This window comes from Erinaceus europaeus, chromosome 12, assembly GCF_950295315.1.
Source record: "Erinaceus europaeus chromosome 12, mEriEur2.1, whole genome shotgun sequence".
NCBI classification, from domain to species: Eukaryota; Metazoa; Chordata; class Mammalia; order Eulipotyphla; family Erinaceidae; genus Erinaceus; species Erinaceus europaeus.
Window position 1 is genome coordinate 38,576,432 of NC_080173.1, and position 13,129 is coordinate 38,589,560.

The window sequence follows — 13,129 nt, forward strand, 5'->3', positions numbered from 1 at the left end:
TTTTTTTTTTTGCCTCCAGGGTTATCACTGGCGGTTGGTGCCTGCACTACGTATCCACTGCTCCTGGAGGCCGTTTTTTCCCATTTTGTTGCCCTTGTTGTGGTTGTTATTGTTGTTGGATAGGAGAGAGAGAAATCAAGAGAGGAGGGGAAGATAGAGAGGGGGAGCCGGGGACTCAACCAGGATCCTTACAGTGTCCTTGTGCTTTGCGCCATGTGCACTTAGCCCACTGTACTACTGCCCAGCCCCCACACCTATTATCTTTTAATCCATGCTCAAAAGTTGACTGCATTAGTCTTGTGGGTTTCCAAAGACTGTTCTAAAGAATGTATACTTTTGGGGAGCCGAGTGGCACCACACTGGGTTAAGTGCACATAGTGCAAAGAGCAAGGTTCCCAGTTTGAGCCCCAGCTCTCCACCTGCAGGGGGATCGCTTCATAACCCGTGAAGCAGGTGTCTGTCTGTATTTCACTCCCCCTCTCTGAATTCCACTCCTCTCAGTTTCTCTCTATTCTGTCCAACAACAGCAGCAGCAATAACAATAACAGTAATAGCAACAACAACGGGAAAAAAAGATGGCCTCCAGGTACAATGGATTGATTCATAGTGTAGGCACCAAGCCCCAGCAATAACTCTGGAGGCTTCAGTTCCATAAGCACCACCAAAAGCCAGACCCGAGCAGTTTGCTGGCTTAGAAAGAAAGAGAAAGATCCATAGACCTAAAGAACAGGACATCCAGCTTGTGAGCAAGAAAGAGCCTTTGGTGACATGTGATGAACGAACAGTCTAATAATGGTTAATGTTGAGAAGGGCAGTTAGAATTTTGTCCAGAAATCTGCCCTGTGCTAGAACACAGAATATGGGGGTAAATACAAGATTGGACCAAAGCTCCATGGATCTATGAGCGAAAGACAGATCAGGCCACTGGATTCTTTTATGCTGACTGCTCACAAAGATAACACCACCACTTGGGGAGAGAAGATACTTCTTGGAGAATTCCAAGAAGTTCATCCCAGAAACAAAAATAGTCTCCATGGGGGGGGGAGGGGTGAGGTAGAGTAAGAGAAACACACCTGCAGCTGTGCTTTACCAATCATGAAGTGTCCTGTAAGTTGGGAGCAGGTCCTTGTGCATGGCAATATGTGTACTCAACCGGTTCACCACTGCTCAACCCTTAAATTTCTTTTTAAAAATTGTTTCTTTATTAATGAGAGAGTCAGCATCATTCTGGTTTATGTGGTACCATGGATCAAACTCCAGACTTCACACATACAAGTACAACATGCTACCTACCAGGTCATCTCTTGGGTCATAACACAAGTGGTTCTTAATACATATAATTGGTCTGTCAAAGCTTTATTTGGTATAAATTTTATATTTATTTCATGTTATCCTTAATGTATTTAGTCTCCAAAGGGGAAAAATTGTAAGAACTATTTAGCCCATTATCACAAACTCCTTAAGTATCAGTTTAGCATTTAAGTCCTTGATCTTAATATAAAAAACCTGCAATGTCATGACTTAGAATGAGTAGTAAAAACCTTTATAGACTCACCTGAGTAATCAGCAAATAGGAGAACAGTGGAGACCCTGATGCTTATATGCAGAGTGACTTCCTGGTGGGTCTTCAGCTGCTCCCTGGTTTGTAAAACTGTTGGTGGTTAAAGTCCTCACAATACAGGGTCTCCTCAGATGAAGCAGTGTTTGCAGGTTTTGTTTGTTTTATTATAGTAATGACCTCAGACAACTTTTTAAAGCTGCAAATTGAATGAAGTAATGTGTTAATCATTTCTGATTTGTGTAAGTTATAATGGAGCCCTTGGAGCACAGTTTAATATTTTCTGTTCCAATATTAGGCCTGGAAAATCCCCAGAGAGGAGTCATGTCTCTTCAGAGCCCTATGAGCCCATCTCCCCACCCCAAGTTCCAGTTGTGCATGAGAAACAAGACAACATGCTGCTATTGTCTCAGAGAGGAGCAGAGCCGGCAGAACAGAGGTGAAGCTAAAGTGCATCTATGTACATGTGTATGTGCATGTGTGTGTTCTCAGTGTATCTCAGTTTCCCTTAACTCTTTTTTCCTTTATGTTGGGACTGGACTCTTTGAGGATCATTTAGTCTGTTTCCTTAGTGATTGAATAGTACTAATTTTAATTTAAAAATATAGGAAACAAACTAAACATTATTCATTATTTAAGCCCTTCTACTTTCTTTTTCTCTTCCTTCCTTCCTTTTTTTCCCCTCTACTGGGGGATTAATGTTTTATAGTCAACAGTAAATAGAATAGTTTGTACATGCATAACATTTCTCAGTTTTCCACATAACAATACTAAGTCCTCTGTCATCCTTTTCTAGGACCTGTACTCTCCCCACCCCAGAGTCTTTTACTTTGCTGCAATACACCAGCTCCAGTCCAAGTTCTGCTTAGTGTTTTCTCTTCTGATCTTGGTTTTCAACTTCTGCCTGTGAATGAGATCATCCCATACCCTTCCTTCCTTTTTCTTTCTTTCTTTCTTTCCTTCTCTCTTTTTTCTTTCTGGAGAGTTGGATGGTGGTGTACTTTGTCGAGCTCACCTGTTAATCATGCCAAAGACCTAGATTCAAACCACCACCCATCCCCTCACCACCACCCCCCTACAGGTGGGGAGGCTTCACAAGCTGCTTCACCCTTTTTATCTCCCCTTTCCATCTCGGTTTCTCTTTACCTAAGTAATTAATAAGTAAATAAAATATTTTTAAAATTTTTAGTTGTCACCAGGGTTATTACTTGAGCTCAATGCCTACATGATGAATCTACTACTCCCAGTGGCCATGCTTCTCTCTTTCTCCTTTTATTTGATAGGACAGAGAGAAATAGGGAGTGGACGGGGAATTAGAGAAAGAGACACCTATAGCACTACTTTTCCATTCATGAAGCTTTCCCCCTTCAGATGGAGACCAGGGGCTTGAACTGAGTTGTAGCTCATGGTAACTTGTGTGCTCAACTGGGTATATGCCATTGCCCAGTCCTCCTGGATATTTTTAAACTTTTTATGTCTCTGTAGCCAACCATTTATTGAACCAACATTAGAGAGCATACTGTGACCAAGCATTGTTAAGAATATCTCTCTCCCTCCCCCCACCCATGTTTATCTTCATTTAGACTTTAATCTGTATCAGTTATTGCTCCCTGAATCAGTCCATATACATAATACTGTCCCTGCCTGAGAGGTAAATGCATTATTTTTCCATAGCCATGCTGGTAGCTGAAGGAAGAATCTGATTTTAAGCCAAAGTCTATATCCAAACTGAGTTTCTTTTTTCTTCTCCTTTTTTTAATATTTATTCGCTTTTGTTGCCCTTGTTTTATTATTATAGTTGTTGATGTCATCATTGTTGGATAGGACAGAGAGAAATGGAGAGAGAAGGGGAAGACGGGGTGGGGGGGAAGATAGACACCTGCAGACCTGCTTCACTGCTTGTGAAGTGACTTTCCTGCAGGTAGGGTGCCGGGGGCTCGACCGGGATCCTTATGCGGGTCCTTGCACTTTGCGCAAAGTGTGCTTAACCCGCTGCGCTACCACTTGACTCCCTTTTTTCCTTCCTTTTTTTGGCCTCCAGGGTTATTGCTGCAGCTCAGTGCCTGCACTACAAATCCACTGCTCCTGGAGACCACTCCCCCCCATTTTATTGCCCTAGTTGTTGTTGTTGGATAGGACAGAGAGAAATTGAGAGGAAGGGAAGATAGAGAGGGGGGAGAGAGATAAGACACCTGCAGACCTGCTTCATGACTTGTGAATCAACCCCCGTGCAGGTGGTGAGCCGGGTGCTCAAACCAGGATCCTTATGCTGTTCCTCGCATGTGTGCTTAACCTGCTGTGCTCCCGCCGAGCCCCCTGATAGTGTATTTCTTACAAGATTCTATGTTATTTATTATACATATTCATAGGCAATCAAATAGCTATTTGTACCTTTTTGTGAGATGAGGAACTCCACCTATGGGGAGGGAATGGTGTGAAATTTGTTTTCTGACGATTTTTAAGAGTGTTTTGGACAGCAACCAAATTCTGATTCATTTCTCTCTCACCTTCTTTTGGCATATAGCAAGCATCCTCATGTTTGACTGATGAACATCCTCATGTTTGACTGATCAAATCCCATATGCTCTTTATCTCTGGTCCTAGCTAGAATTTCAGTGGTCTTGAAGTTCTTAGGAGAAGCTTGTTCCCCCCTCCCCCGCCCTGTGTGTGTGTTTAGCATAGGAAACTGCCAATGGAATGGACCTGGTTGAATGCATTTGCATTACAATGTACAAAAACCAGGGTTCAGGCCCCCCAGTCCCCACCTGCTGGGGAAAGCGTCACAAGTGGTGAAGCAGTACTGCAGGTGTCTGTCTGTCTCTCTCCCTCTCCCCCACCCTTCCATTCAATTTCTGGCTGTCTCTATCTAATAAATAAAGATTCAAAGGGGGGGGGGCAGGGGAGATAACATGCTGGTTATGCAAAGAGACTCTCCATGCCTGAGGCTCAAAAGAGAAAAACTTCTGCCCTTGATTATCCCAGTCAAGTTTTAATTTTATGGTTTCAGTTTGAGTGCTAAAGCATTTCACTGTCTCCTCAAATGATGTACTAACTGCATATCTGACATTGCTCCTGAGGGTTATAATTGCAGGCAGATGGTGGGGCAGTGGTAGTCTCCGTGCTAATCTGAAATTGTTATCATCATTACAGGTTTGGAGTTCATAATAATAACAGGCGTAATTGTGTTCCTAACAGGAATGATTCCCGCTCACCTGGAAGTATAAGCTACTTGCCTTCATTCTTCACCAAGCTTGAAAACACATCACCCATGGTTAAATCAAAGAAGCAGGAGATTTTTCGTAAGTTGAACTCCTCTGGTGGAGGTGACTCTGATATGGGTAAGTGGGATTTCTTTCATGAACCCCCAAATATCCATTACTAATGATATCTGCTATATTACCTCTTTTATCAAGAATTTGAAGACTTCTGTAGGACTTTGCCGTATGTCTGCCAATAGATGAATTTTCTCTAGTTAGGAACCAGGAATTTGGTACCTTCTTTCTCTTTGTACAGATGCAAGATCTACAAAACTTTTCTTACTTGGGGCTGGGTTTTAGCTCTCCATAGTTGTTTGATCCACCTGTCTTAGTTTTGTGGATTTGGCCTGTCTCTATATTATCTCATTTAGATCTTTGTAAGATAAAATCATATACATCTTTCTCTAAAAATAACCTCACTTTTATTAGTTGATTGTCACACAGCCTAGGTCTAAGAACCCCTACTATTTCATTTACTTTTTTTTCCTTTTTCTTTTTACCAGAAGGGTGAAATTCATTTGCACTTGATCAAATTGCACTTGATAAGAGTGTGTACACACTACCATGTGCAAGAGGGAAGCTTCATAAGTGGTGAAGCAGTGCTTCAAGTGTCTCTCCCACTGTATCTTCCTCCTCCCTTCTCAATTCCTGTCTCTATCAAAAAGAAAAAAGGAGGGAGGGAGAGAGAAGACAGCCAGGACTGATAATAAAAAAACACTCAAAGATTATATTGAGTTTTTTTGTTTTTTGGCAGCCTGTCCATTGTTGTGCATTTCATATGCAAGATTTCATGTCTTGCTCTAGGCCCGTACCTCTTCCTTGCTATACTTTTGTATAATTTAGGGAAAGATGCTTTGTGCCCCTGAGTCTTTCCAACTACTTTCCTGCCCTACTGGTATCTTACATCTGTTTAGTCATTAAGCATTCATCTGCAAATATGATAAAACCCATCTAACTTATAATCCTGTACACTGTATATTATAATTTTGTAGATGAAGAAACAGATCCAGTGATGTTTAATTAATTACATAACTAGTAAGTGATGGAACTGAGATTGAAGCTCAAGACATTCCAACTCGAATCTATGCTTTTAATGATGTTCTAAGTGGCTTCTAACAGTTCTATACTCAGAATCACTACCCAGATCAGTGGTAAATACCCAAGAGAATAAGGGGCTAGGTGGTGACACACCCACTTGAGCACACACATGACCATGCACAAGAACCTAGGATCAAATCATGGGAGAAGCTTCACAAGTGTTGAAGCAGTGCTACAGGACTCCCTCTCTCTCCCCGTTCCTCACACCCGCTTTACTATACACACACATACACAAACCACTCTTCCTTCTCAATTTCTCTATCCAACAATATTTTACAGTAGTAACCAATAGAATCAAGCTCCATGGCACCCAAACCTTTGGGTTGATATGTATGCATTAATGGAGCCTCTGCTGAACTAAGACTATCCTAGCTTTTGTTTATCCATCTTTTTCTCAAATATATGTAGTGACATAGAAACTGTGCTAGATGAATTAACGAATCAGGACACATCTCATACTTTTAGTGATCTACTGGTCTCCTGACCTGGTCAAAAGAAATACAATTTTGGAAAATGACCCATGGACTGCTAGTTGGATGTGCTTGGATCAGTGATGCTTTGTGATTAATAAAAATTGTCCATTAAAGAGGAAAACAGATCAGCCCAGTGTCACAGTTTGTGAACCTATCTTAGATCTTAATTACTAAACCTTGTTTGGGGGTCCCCTAAATGGAAACCTGGTCTCACACAGGCAGATCATGCAAGTGTGTCCTCTACCACTGACCCACTCCCCTAGCTCTTAAAAGTCTCATGGCCAAAAGTCATCTAAATGGTAAATGTTTTGTATAGTAAAATGGCTACCTGGCCATTCCCTACTACATCACCACTAGGAAAGCTACCCCTGCAAGTGGAGACTGGGGGCTTGAAAAAGGGTCCTTGAGCTCAATGGGGTGTGCCACCACCCAGCCCCCTTAACATATCCTTTCAAAATTCTTTTTAATTTTCATTTCATTTTTCTTTTTCCAGTCTTCAGGGATTTCATCTGTTACTTAGAGCTCCTCAAATGTCAGCAACAAAAGTTTTAGATTCCCTTAGAATTCAGAAATTAATATCTAACACCTCTCCACACAAGAAATTCATTCCTTTTCCTTCCTTGCCACATTACCTTGACAGGGGCTCTACTGATCACTTTCTTGGTAGGCATTCCTTCCTCTGCCTCATTCTTCACCACTTAAATTGCTACTTCTCTGGTCAAGTCTACCTCCTTCCTAAACAGCTTCCAAAAAATTTTTTTGTTTTTGTTTTTGTGTGATTACCATGTTCTCTCAAACATTTTGTTCATCTGATTTAAACCAGGTGTCACAAACTTTAATATATATCATAGTCATTGGGAGTTCTTGTTAAATATGTGAATTACAGGACCCCAGTAATCTAGGATGTTGGCACATTCTCTAAGCCACCCAGATGGTTCTGATGTAATGGCTTCAGAAAGTACCACACTAGGGGCCAGGCAGTGTCTCACCTGGTTGAGCGCATCTATTACAATGCATAAGGACCCAAGTTTGGTCTCCACCTGCAGGAAAGCTTTGTGAGTGGTGAAGCAATGGTACAGGTGTCTGTTTCCCTCTGTATCTCCCTCTTTCCATTGATTTCTGTTCCTATCCAATAAATAAAGATAAAAAATTTAAAAAAGAAAAGTACTACACTAAATTAAAGTTCCCTAGGAAATAGGAGAAATAATTCTAAGTATATTGGTTGAACTGTATGAAATTGTATCCATTTGACCATTTTTGATCAGTAATATGATTTAATGATGAATCACACAACTAATAAATATTTACAAAATAAATGAGTTCTACTTTACAAACCCCGTATTACTTTAGGTTCAGCTTATTAATGGGCAAAAAAGACTGTCACCTGGAGTCTTATATTCTAGTTCTTCCCGGAGATTTTAATTTCTGGCCAGCTTAAAGTTCCCTTGATAAGAAAATTTCTCTGTGAATATCACATGCATTCTCTTCTTCACAGAAAGGTCATTTCCTAAGACCAGAACCAACTCTTCTGTATAGTCTCATTCAAAACTCTGTACACACTTTTGGACACAGTTTGTTTAGCCACTCACTTACTTCAGATATCCTTCTTTCTCTCTTAATTTCTTAGCATTAAGTTGGAAAGGGTGACAAAAACACTATTTGTGCATCCATCCATAGCCCATAGTCCTTTTTTTTTTTTTGTACAGTGCTGATGTAGAATGTTCCATGTTTGTCCCAGCTATTGTCACTAAGCTTTACAAGTTACAACTTGCAAAGTTAGCAGGAATAAACAGAACAAAGAGGCAGAATCTTTGTCTTATACTGGGGATATAAGAATAATTTCTCAGCAGTCGGGCAGTAGCGCAGTGGGTTAAGCGCATGTGGTACAAAGTATAAGGACCGGCGCAAGGATCCCAGTTCGAGCCTCTGGCTCCCCACCTGCAGGGGAGTCACTTCACAGGAGGTGAAGCAGGTCTGCAGGTGTCTATCTTTCTCTCCCCGTCTCTGTCTTCCCTTCCTCTCTCCATTTCTCTCTGTTCTATCCAACAGCAACATCAATAACAACTACAATAACAACAACAACAACAAAAAACCAAGGGCAACAAAAGGGAAAATAAAAAGAATAATTTTTCCCCCTTTTTTGGGAGGGTGAGTCATCTTCACTGGGCTTCATGCATGCTCTACTACACCACTCTGACTGCTTTTTCAGAGACAGAAAAAGACAGAGGGAGAGATCACATAAAACCAAAGCTTTCCCCCAACGTCATATTATTCCCATGTAGTACACCAGGGGCTCAGACTTGGACTACATACATGGAAAAGCCGAAGCTTTCCCAGTTGAGCTTTCTAGTTCCTAGTATCCATTTAGATATAGTAGAGAAACACATAGGAATTTGTATATCGTCCATTAGGCTAAGTCCCTTGAATCTAATTCCTGACTGCCTCAAACCTTGCTCCATATAAAAGTCATCTATCTTAACATTTAAGTGCTCTTCTCTAGATTGTTATTCTAAAAAATTTCTCCTATTTGTGTTTCTCTAGTGGTGCATAGTTTCTTTCCCTTTTGTCATATTACTGCTGACTTTCTACCTCATCCATTTTTTTAAATCTGTATTTCATTAAAAACAAAATTTTTTTCTTTCACTCTGTGTTCATTTTACCAGTAAACAGTTAGATTAAGATCATGGGCAAAGAGAACCCAGGGAGGCAGCTCAGCAATAAAGCACACATCTCATGGGTATAAGGCCCTGGGTTTAACCCCCACCACCATATGAAATGAGAGAGTGGTGCTCTTACCTCTCTCAGTGGATAATTAAAATTTTTTTTTAAAGATCATGAAAAATTAAATGGTTAGCTCTGTTATAGGATTTTTTTAAAAAAACATTTATCTGTTTCGATATACATGGTTGTCACATCTAATTTGAATATTTCTTTAAATACAGCTGCTGCCCAGCCAGGAACTGAGATCTTTAACCTGCCAGCAGTCACTAGTTCAGGTAAGAGCCAAAACACATGACTTACCAATAAGAAATGGGTATAATAGGGAGCCGGGTGGTGGCGCAGCGGGCTAAGCACAAGTAATGTGAAGCATAAGGGTTGGTGTAAGGATCCCGGTTTGAGTCCCGGGTCCCCACCTGCAGGGGGGTTTGCTTCACAGGTGGAGAAGAAGGTCTGCAGGTGTCTTATCTTTCTCTCCCCCTCTCTGTCTTCCCCTCCTCTCTTTGATTTCTCTCTGTCCTGTCCAACAACAACAATAATAGCAACAACAATAAACAACAAGGTGAAAAAATAAAAATAAAAAAAAAAGTCAGTCTGGCAGATAATATTGAGTACTTACTTTAGACCAAGAACCGATACTTGTATACACAAATGAAAAAAGTTCATGATTTAGTAAGAGAGGAGAAATAGTAGCAATAAAAAGTGAACTGAAAGTCAATAAATACATGTTGAGCGGGTGAAAAAAATAAAAACTGTTAAGGAACAGCAAAAACTCAGGAGCTAAGGGGCCGGGTAGTAGTATACCTAGTTGAGCGCAAATGTTACAATGTACAAGAACTTGGGTTCCAGCCTCCAGTCTCCACCTGCAGGGGAAGCTTTGTGAGTAGTGAAGTAGTGCTGCAGATCTCTCTCTCTCCTTTCCCTCTCAATTTCTGGTTGTCTCTATCCTGTTAATAAAAGCAATAAAAATTAAAAATAAATAAAATGCAGGAGCTGGAAAGAAAAGCGAATTGTTAGTATAAGATGGTAATGATTTCATTTGGAAATGAAAAGCAGATTTCATTAAGTTTTGGTCAACTTAGATGTTCTCTACATAGTGTACCTACAAAGTGTTTTAAGCCAGGTGTTCTGTGTATTCAATGGCCTAAAGGACTATATGTAGCCTATTCATTTCTCTTCCTTTATTGACCTCTCAGGAATAAGCAGAAATGTCATGGTTGTCTCTTACAGGCTCAATTAGTTCTCGAGGTCATTCTTTTGCTGATCCTGCCAGTAATCTTGGTCTAGAAGACATTATCAGAAAGGCTCTCATGGGAAGCTTTGATGACAAAGTTGAGGATCATGGAGTTGTCATGTCTCAGTCTGTGGGAGTTGTGGCTGGTGGTGCCAACACCTCAGTTGTGACCAGCACTGAGACAAGGAGAGAGGAAGGGGACCCATCACCTCATTCAGGTAAAGTTTTCATTTCAGGGGTCTGGGTGGTGGTGCACTTGGTTAAGCTCACACATTACCATGTACTAGGACCCAAGTTTGAGCCCCCACTCCTCACCTGAAGGGGGGAGAGAGGCTTAAACAGGTCTGTAGATCCTCTCTCTCTCTCTCTTTTGCCACCAGTGTTGTTGTTGGGGCTCAGTGCCTCCACTGCTCCTAGAGGCCATTTTTTCCATTTATGTTGCCCTTGTTGTTTATTGTTATTTTGTTATTACTGTAGTTGTTGGATAGAACAGAGAGAAATTGAGAGAGGAGGGGAAAGCAGAAGGGGGAGTGAAGCAACCCCCTGCCAGGGGGCTCGAACTAGGATCCCCACACCAGTCCTTGAGCTTTGCACCATGAGCACTTAACCCGCTGTGCTATCGCCCGGACCCCCTTTTTTCTTTTTTACTCGCTCTACACCTCCTACTTGCCTCTCAATTTTTCTCTGTTCTGTCAAATAAAGATGGAAAGAAAGAAAAAGTGGCTTCTGGGAGCAGTGAATTCTTGTGCTAGCAGCAAGCTCCAACAATAATGACTCTGGTCATTAAAAAATAAAAAATTTAAAAAGCTTTCATTTCAGTGTTCTTTTTTTTTTTTTTTTGCCTTTTTGAAGAAAAAGCCTATTTCCCCAATTCAATGAAAGGTATAAATTTCATTCAATGAAATTATAATTATCTTTCCCCAATTCAATGAAAGGTATAAAATTTCATTCAATGAAATTATAATTATCTTTTTAAATATTTATTTATTCCCTTTTGTTGCCCTTGTTTTTTTTTATTGTTGTAGTTATCATTGTTCTTGTTGTTGGATAGGACAGAGAGAAATGGAGAGAGGAGGGGAAGACAAGAGAGGGGGAAAGACACACCTGCAGACCTGCTTCACCACCTGTGAAGTGACTGCCCTACAGGTGGGGAGCTGGGGGCTCGAATCGGGATTCTTACGCTGGTCCTTGTGCTTTGCGCCACCTGTGCTTAACCCGCTTTGCTACTGCCCAACTCCCTGAAAGGTATAATTTATATATTAAGAGTCACATCTGAGGGGGCCATTGCTCATTAATGTGTTGCTTTACCATTTGTGCTACCCTTGTTCAAACCTAGCTCCCACCACATTGAAGGAAGCTTCATTGCTGTGGTTTCTTTCACTCATTCTTTTTCTTCCTTTCTGTTTCCATTAAAAAAAAAATGTATGTTACCTCTGAGGACTATAGTTACTTAATATTTATATCCTGCTTGGGCTAAATTCTAATAAAATGAACAGAAATTTTATCCCTAATGTTATCCCCTAGAATGTCAATGTTTGCTACACATCTGTAAGTAGACATTGTAACTATAACACAAGTATAATTTCATATTCTAATGAATAAAAGTGACTTACTATAAAAATAAGAGACACAATTTAAAAGAATTATAATCTGTAGAAAAGAGTAAACACACAAAAACCATTCTGACCATAGCATCTAGAAGGCTTTATGCTGTTTGGTAAGTATCATTCTAAGCATGCCTCTTAGACACAGACAAAAAGACTAATGGCTTTATATACCCTGTTACATTTAGCAATATACCAAAGAAACCATGATCCTAGGCTTCTTTTTCTTTCTTTTTTTTTTTTATATTTATTCCCTTTTGTTGCCCTTGGTGTTTTATTGTTGTAGTTATTGTTGTTATTGATGCTGTTGTTGTTGGATAGGACAGAAAGAAATAGAGAGGGGAAGACAGAGAAATATAAGACACCTGCAGACCTGCTTCACCACTTGTGAAGCAACTCCCCTGCAGGTGGGGAGCTGGGGGCTCCTTATGCCGGTCCTTGCACTTTGTGCCACCTGCACTTAACCCTCTGCACTACCGCCTGACTCCCTGATCCTAGGCCTCTAATGTTTATATTTAGCCTTTTTTTTTCCCTCAGATATTTTTTCTCACATCTAAGAAAAAAATCACCCAGAGGTCACAGTATTTCAACTTTAGTGACTTTTCCTCTGTGCCAAGCAAAATATGTTATAGAAAGTAATAAAGAGTGCTTTTTTCTTTTACCTGTGTATGTGACTTTTTTAGACAATATGGAGTCATCTCCTACTCTAAAGGATGAGTATTACCTTCTCCTGTCTTCTTGCTTTCAGTTTTCACTGACTTCATGTTTATGTATTTTAAGGTTATAATACTGGTAATTGTTATGCTACTATAATTATGGCTATATAAAGTCCCCTGCAGGTGGGGAGCCGGGGGGCTTGTACTGGAATCCTTACGCTGGACATTACACTTTGCACCACCTGAGCTTAACCTACTGTGCTACCGCCCGGCTCCCTATTTTGAAGGTTTTCTTCATTATAAGAAGCACCTTTTCCCCTTAGACTTCCTATTGTCTTTTTGTCCTGAATATCAAGGATTTGTCTCTTTCCAGATAGCTTGTGAATTAGAGTTGTGTTCTACCTACTTTTTGTGTGTGTTCAGAAGTATTAAGGGCAGAGTGGAATTGTTCTGCAAGGGTTAATGAAAAAGTTTCTGGTGACCTGGGTTAGGATCTCTTCTTGAGACTTTTTAAATGTCTGTGTTATTGTC

General features: G+C 40.5%; 1 protein-coding gene across 15 annotated transcripts in view; it reads left to right on the top strand.

Moving 5' to 3' along the window:
* NCOR1 (nuclear receptor corepressor 1) overlaps nt 1-13,129 on the top strand; it is a 218,119-nt gene that overhangs the window by 202,897 nt on the left and 2,093 nt on the right. For 14 of the 15 annotated variants that reach the window (XM_060203136.1, XM_060203137.1, XM_060203146.1 and 11 more), the window contains 4 exons: nt 1,857-1,997; nt 4,754-4,896; nt 9,329-9,382; nt 10,335-10,556. In XM_060203136.1, the coding sequence (XP_060059119.1) occupies nt 1,857-1,997; nt 4,754-4,896; nt 9,329-9,382; nt 10,335-10,556 (560 nt within the window). The remainder of the gene's footprint in view (nt 1-1,856; nt 1,998-4,753; nt 4,897-9,328; nt 9,383-10,334; nt 10,557-13,129) is intronic. The other variant, XM_060203140.1, reaches the window with a different exon arrangement.